The 7,249-nt window shown below is 34.6% G+C and overlaps 2 protein-coding genes across 4 annotated transcripts in view; both read right to left on the reverse strand.

Annotated features, from left to right (window-relative positions):
* Positions 1-1,699: 1,699 nt before the first annotated feature.
* LOC112519640 (protein BUD31 homolog 2-like) lies at positions 1,700-3,966 on the reverse strand. 2 transcript variants are annotated; one of them, XM_025127855.1, is made up of 4 exons: positions 3,783-3,966; positions 3,405-3,506; positions 3,104-3,291; positions 1,700-2,059 (listed from the first exon to the last, which is right to left on the reverse strand). In XM_025127855.1, exons 2-4 carry the CDS (start codon positions 3,496-3,498, stop codon positions 1,904-1,906), a joined length of 438 nt encoding a protein of 145 aa, XP_024983623.1. In that variant the 5' UTR covers positions 3,499-3,506; positions 3,783-3,966; the 3' UTR covers positions 1,700-1,903. The 2 variants fall into 2 exon arrangements, with proteins under 2 accessions (XP_024983623.1, XP_024983624.1); XM_025127856.1 differs by having other exon boundaries at positions 3,405-3,502; positions 3,783-3,957.
* Positions 3,967-5,719: 1,753 nt separating this feature from the next.
* The window catches only part of LOC112519605 (serine/threonine-protein kinase D6PK-like), a 6,658-nt gene continuing 5,128 nt past the window's right edge, over positions 5,720-7,249 (reverse strand). For both annotated transcript variants that reach the window (XM_025127809.1, XM_025127808.1), the window contains one exon: positions 5,720-7,074. In XM_025127809.1, the coding sequence (XP_024983577.1) occupies positions 6,225-7,074 (850 nt within the window). In that variant the 3' untranslated portion in view covers positions 5,720-6,224. The remainder of the gene's footprint in view (positions 7,075-7,249) is intronic.

Consider the following 7,249-nt stretch of genomic DNA (forward strand, 5'->3'; position numbering starts at 1 on the left):
TAAGCCAAGTTTTGTGCAAATAAGTCGTAAGTAAACAACCCAAATGAACTATGCGAATAAGCCTGATAGACCAATAAACTTAATTAAGTCTCAAGTAAACAACCCATTAGTTTAATTACAATGTCTTAACTCATTTAGATGTGTATAATTAGAACCCAAAAATATTAAAAATATCAAATTGCAAAGTCAATGAATTTGCTTGCAACAGAATTTAATATAATTTTTTTATTTTAAGAAACAGTTCCATATTACATGACATCATGTATTAAATATATATTTTTTTAATAAAATTGTTTTGGAAGTAGCTTTTAATTTTTGAAAACTACTGTTTTCATCCTAAAAGGATTTTCACGTGATGTAGCGAGATAGATCTTTATTTTAATGTTTCGTTTTATTTTTTTGTCTTTGTTGATATATAATACGGTTTATGTGGTTTTGATAAAGATAATGTTTTTACTTTTGAATATAAATAAAATTGAAAATATCATAAATATTTAAAAAAAATATATCGATATTAATATCAAATTAACTTTTTAAAAGTTCTCATTTTTTTATAATTTTTTTAATTCAATTTTTTATTATAATTTAATTTAGATGTAACAACAAAACAAATTATTTTTGACTTAACAATATAATTTTTATAAAAATAATAATTCTGCTAGAAGTCAATGATTATCCTAATTATATTTTAATTTTTTTTAATATTTAAAATAAAATATTTATCCTATATTTGATTATGTTTATCGACAGTTAGTTATACGAATTCAAAAATTGAGCTTTAATAAGTTATACTTACGCACAATTTACTTGTCATCTTAAATTTTAAATAATATGCATTAACAAACAGTACTTCATGCATAAAGAATGATTTTTAAAAGTTTTTGGCAAATGATTTATAATATAGTATAAATTAACACTTATAATTTCTAATTTTTTTTATAACATGATCATCATCGGCTTAATTCTTAATCACAAATCAAATTCTTACCGTTTGATCCAATTTGCGTTTAATCAAATTTAGAAACCAAATTCAACTTATGGGCCTTGGTTGACAAGAATATAAATTGCTTCACATTGGACGGCCCAAAGCCTCATCCTAAAATCGCCAATCCCTCTTCGAAAACACTACTGGGCTTTGGTTTCGGTCCTTATCAAAACGAGTTCGGTCCTAATCGAGCTTACGGACTGTTTAACAAGTGCTTACTTTGTAAGCGTTATGAGAACACTGACCGAGAATTTTACCGGTAAGAGGCATAGCAAGGACTGAGATAAATGAAGGACGAGACTCGGTTCTTACAAATTAAAAGACAGTTACCAACAATCCATTTTGATTGCCAAGAATATTACCTTTAATAAGTAAGTGGGGACTTTTTTTCCGTAAGCGTTTTGGTAGACAACCCCTTAGACTCGGGTTTGGTTTTGGTCCCTAATCCAGTTGGAATAGCCCCCTCCTTTAACCGGAAAACTTGGACCAATCCAGAACTTCGGTACTACGGTGCACGTGTTTCGACCAAGACATATGAGCTATGTTCAAGAAACCAACTAATAAGCTAGTTGATAATCTAGTCACTTATGGTAACAAGTTGATAAGCTAAATGACAATATAAAATGACATGTTGAAATTTTTGAATAAAAGAAATAAATAAAAATAAAAGAAATAAATAAAAGCATCGCTACTTCAAGTTGCAACATGCAGGTAAACAAAAGGTGCAGTAACAAAAAGGCATAAATTGTTTTCCATCTAATTGAAAAGTACATGACATGATCATTTTAAACCAGATAGTTTACCTACAAAATACAGGGTTAACAGTTCTCGACTCGAGGTTTGCGAATAATAAACGCAAGGGCGTTAGGATTTACCTAATAGATAGATAGATATTCCATTTAGAACGATGTTAAGTAATCAATCTCCACTTGCGCAGCCCTTGCAACCGCAATGCACACACTCGATTACCTTTTCCTCCCTCAGGTGCTTGGGCACTCTACAAACACACGTTGTCTGGAAGTTGTGATCACGTGGTTGAATGCAACGTAAACAGCACAGTCGTTCATACCCAGGCTGAAATTCAATACCAACCATGAGAATGCTTTTCGTAGAAAATGTATGTTTTCAAACACACAGAGTTAATGATAAAAAGACAATTTCAGCCTCGTGAAGATCTCACAAATATCTACACCTTCAACTAGAGACACATTCTAATCGATATATACCAGCACTATTGACCAACTTATCTCATCTTTGAAGGCAAAGGAAAAACGAAAAGGGGTTGGTCTAGTGGCAAATCATGAAGCATCGAATCTCATGTTGTACCAAAGGGACTTTGCCCAGCGGTATCCGGTAAGATTCCAACCTCCCTGGAAGTCAAGGATTAAAACATCACCAAATGTGAGGAGTTTGTATGAGTATTTTTTGTTTTTAAATTACATATACTTAAAAAAATCTCATTTTCTACTATTCCCACTAAGTGATACCGATTCCTTGGGGTCACACCCACCGCTGAGAGGCCTATTTAGAAAAATAACCTTTTGAAAGATTTAAGAATGTCTCTGTTTAACAAAATAATGCATCTTCCCAACACAAAAATTGCGTTAAAATATGTCAGAAGATCATGCATTTAAAAAGAATATGTCAAAAAGGTTATTCTTCTAAATAACCCCACATGGGAGGCTCCCATGGACTAGATGGGCTAAAGGTGTCAAAGACCAATGTACAAAAAAATAGAGAAGCTAATGTGTATGATGCTAAGTTTTTTACAGTAAAATGCACCTGCTCCCCCATGAAGACCACTTCCTATAAATATTTAACCCTGAATAAGAACAAAGAGGACATCTCTGCTTTCTGAGGTCTCATCTTTGACACAAATAGCATAACCATATTTTTGGGGTGTGGATTTGGTCTTAAAGATTATTCAACAATAATGATTCAATATACTAAAAGATCTTCAAAAACTCAGTTTGTTTGACAACATCTTATTGGCTATTTGTAGTTACACAACTAATGTTCATAATCATAGGGGCCATAGATTGATTTCTTTTTGAAGCAGAGCATCAGGTAAACATCAGGAAATGTCTATGAAAAACTAAATATGAAAGACTATCTTGCCTTCTTCCATTTGGCAATGATATTACGATCGGCATACCCTTGATCCAAGCAAAACTCATACAGTTCACTGGAAATCTCTTTCCTACGATGGTAAAGATCGAAGATGTAACGACTTTTCTGGTGTGCAATTTTGAAGATAGGCCACATGGTCTCACATTTTCTCTTCCCATCATGTGGATCATTCTCAGCTGTTCATTTATAAAGAGATTATAACTATGAAATGTTACATCTTAAGGTGACATCAAATAATCAATAAACATTGTTGCAATTTAAGCAAGTAGTCTAGAGGGATAAGCCAAACCTTCTCTCATCTTTCCCTGTAATTCACGAAGTGTAGGTTCTATGAGTTCCCAACCCTCCGGGTACTTGACGCGATTTGTCTTCACCTTAGGCATGTTTCTGACTGCAATGATTAATCCAATACCAAATATCATAACTAAACAAGGTAACAACAGAAATCATCTATGAAACAAAAAGCAATCAAGGGTTTCAAATTCAAAATTAGGGTTTTCAGCACTCAACTTCAAATTAAACCAAACAAGTAAAAAAGAAGTGATGTAAAGTTCAAATTAAATAGTGAGGCTCTGACTTCTACATTAGGAATAACAAAATAATCAAAAATGTTGGAAGAATCGGCGATTTAGAGGTTTTCGAAAGATTGTAAGAGATTAAGAATTACTTGATATAGGTAGAGGAGGAGAAGTTGGCTGGAAGCAGAGGAAGGAACCGTGAACGGAGAAGGTGGCGGTGGATCTGCAGTTGTGGTGGTTCCGTCGAGTAGAGTCACCGGACGATGGCTGTGTTGTCGGTGTTTGCAAAGATGAGGAGAGAACAAGAGCGGTTCAATGGATTTCAAAAACCCAATTTCAAGTACTAGACCGGTTTAACCGGTCGACCCATTGAACCAAATAACGACCCGTTTAGAACCAAATAACGACCCGTTTATTATATATGGGTTAATAATATGATTCAAATTTGGTGTCATTTTATATTTCAAGTATAATAAAAACCGACAATTAATTTTATGTTTCTGGTTAATTTATTTATTTTTGTTGTGTTTGGTATACAGAACAAAACAAGATAATACAAAGTTTTTTATGTTTGATGCGATATTAGACTGAACAGTACAAGACTGAGTGGGATAAAAATGTATTTTGAGGATATAGATCACAGTTTTACCATTGACAGAACTTTTATGTGGAATAGACAGAAACAAAGTGAAACAGACGTGTTTCATGCCTACCCAAAGGAACAAGGTGGAAACAGACATATACTTTATCGATATAACCTCAAAATAAAATTTTATTATCTTCTAAAACATCAACTACATCTCCATCTTTACATTAAGAGGCTGTTTACCTAAATGCTTACCCAGTAAGCATTTACCCTTAGGAGTCAACACTATAAATTTATTTTACTAGGTAAGATTGTAGTATATTAAAATTGTAGAGTATGCAATTACCCGGTAAGCACTTACCTGAGTAAGAGTCGTCACTCTCACTTACCGAGTAAAACTCTTCATCTTTATCATTGCTCTTACCGGATAAGATTTTTGACACTTGACATGTTCATCAAATAAGGAAAATTACTCGGTAAACAGGTAAGCGTTTAGTAAACGGCTTCTTAGTTCCTTCTTTAATTTTTATTTATTATATTTTATGAATTTTAAACTTTACTTTACCATTCTCAGAATATATTTTTTATATTTTTTCTGTATTTTAATTAATTTATGTAATTTGTTAAATATTAGTAATAAAAAAATAACATAGAAAATGTATAAAATAAATATTGAAACTATATAAACCTTTTATTTTTGTGTCATTTTAACGAAAAATTTCTAATCATATATTTTGTTGTAAAAAACATTTTTTTTGTTATGATTTAATAATTCATATAAATTAATCAACATATATAAAAGACATAAACAACTCAGTAGAAGTAAATTGATTTGTTATATTTTATCCAGTTTTTTCTTACTAAAATTGAACAACTGTTCTACCACGTGTTGTCTTATTTATACCAAACACACCCTTATGTCTATACCAACTCATGAGTTTTTCGCCAAGTTTTTTCCATACACGTTATCGTCAATTCAACAACTTAAAAACTCAGTCAAGCTTTTTCAAAAGAATAGGGTTCCACTTTTAACTTTATAAAAATAAATGTAAAAATTTATGTAAACACGTTTATTTAGTAAATTATGTTTTTTGTTTTTATGGTTTGTTAAAAATTACGGATTTCGTCTCTGTAGTTTTAAATTTCTCAAAAAACACATAGTAGAGGCTCTAATTGCACCTCCCTGTACATTGCCCCTACCTAATAATTTTATCCACATACATCAACATCATAACTCGATTTTTACGTTACCAACATCAAAACCCACTTTTTTTATTAACATGGATATCCAACCCGCTATGCGAGCCGACTAATCTCAGGGCGACCACCTGCATTTGAACCTCCGTGGCCACAAGGGGATTTTTATTATTCATTGAATTTGAACCTGAGACCTTCTGGTACTTTTGACCTTTGGAACCAAACTCAAATCAATCAGACACCACTGGTTAAAAAAAACCCCACCTCTTTTACATTCTCAGTACATAAATCCTCTTGATGAATTACTAATAAATTCATGTCAAATTAAACCCCAATTCTTTCAACCTCACTCTTTCATGTCTGATTCCTTATGATACCACCAAATGTACCCCCAACCTTGTATAAGTTAACACCATCTGTTGATTCAATAAAGATTGAGCACCACCATTTGAAATAAGCTACAAATTATGCTCAACAACTCTCGACACTTGTCCTGCAAATGTGTCGAAAATTTCATATTTCTAATCAGTAACTTGTACAACTTCGCCGATTAACGATTTCAAAACTCGGCCCGATAACGTGTACAATTTCTTCGATTAAGGTTCCCGCCATGGCGCCGTTGTTTGCGGAAAACAGCTACCAAATTATCCGATCCTCAATTGCCACCACCGCTAGCTCAATGCCGCCATATCAAGAGAACGGAAGTAATCATTGATATTCTTCCAACAGTTTTTGCGACAACTACTCGTCAAGAGAATGAAAGTAATCATCGATATTCTTCCAGAAACCGCAAAGTTACCGGAAGGTGCTAGAATAACTCGAACTCCAGGTGTCCTCCAGAAGACCCATCGTAGTCCAGATACTTCTTTGCTTTCTCTAAAGCCGCAGCCTTAGAAGCCGAGACATCGTACGGCTCAGGCAACTCAGGTGGAGATGCACATCGTATCAAAGCCCAGTTTAGGCCATCAAAGAAAGGGTGTTGTTTGATTTCCGCAGCCCCTCTCTGTGACCCCAGTCGGTTTTCAGGCTCTTTCACTAGTAACCCTTTAATGAGATCTCGAGCTTGAAAACTAACGAGTGGGGTTTCTGGAAACCTAAGGTTCTCCAAAACCACATTGGCTAACGTCTGATCGTTCACTGAACCTTTAAAGGGTGTTTTTCCATACAAAAGCTCGTAAAGGAAGATACCGAACGTCCACCAATCAACGGCACTCCCATGGCCGTCTCCTTTGATGATCTCGGGAGCCAAATACTCGTGGGTCCCAACGAATGAGTTGGATCGTGCTTCTGTAGGCTCGGCCACAAGCTGCGGCAATGACCGCTGAAATGCTGCAGGATCGAGCTTTGTTTTCCGGCCTTTTGGTGCAGGTAACATTCGGGGTCTGAAGCATGAGACTTGGCAGGTGGGCTTAATGCAAAAAGGATCTATGCAGCTAGAACCAGCACATGGGCCAGACACCCTAGGTGGTTCTAGCGTACCCGATGAAGGTGATTGCAGGAGAGTTGGGTTCACGGAACACCGAAGCGAAAGGTCGAAGTCTGTGACCATGATGTGACCATCTTCTCGAACAAGAATGTTCTCTGGTTTTAAGTCCCGATATACGATGCCAAGCATATGCAAGTATTCGAGGGCAAGAAGGACTTCAGCAACATAGAATCTGCATAGTGAAATCAGGATATCGAATTAGTAATTGGGCAAATAAACAAAGATGCAAAATGCAGGTTTATTAGAAGGATAGATAAAAATCTCAATTAAGAAAACCAAACCAAACCAAACTAGTCTGGTATGTCCCACCTTGGAGTATTCATTAGAAGGATGGATAAAAATCTCAA

This window comes from Cynara cardunculus (genome assembly GCF_001531365.2).
Source record: "Cynara cardunculus var. scolymus isolate 2C chromosome LG 10, CcrdV1, whole genome shotgun sequence".
Taxonomy (NCBI): Eukaryota; Viridiplantae; Streptophyta; class Magnoliopsida; order Asterales; family Asteraceae; genus Cynara; species Cynara cardunculus.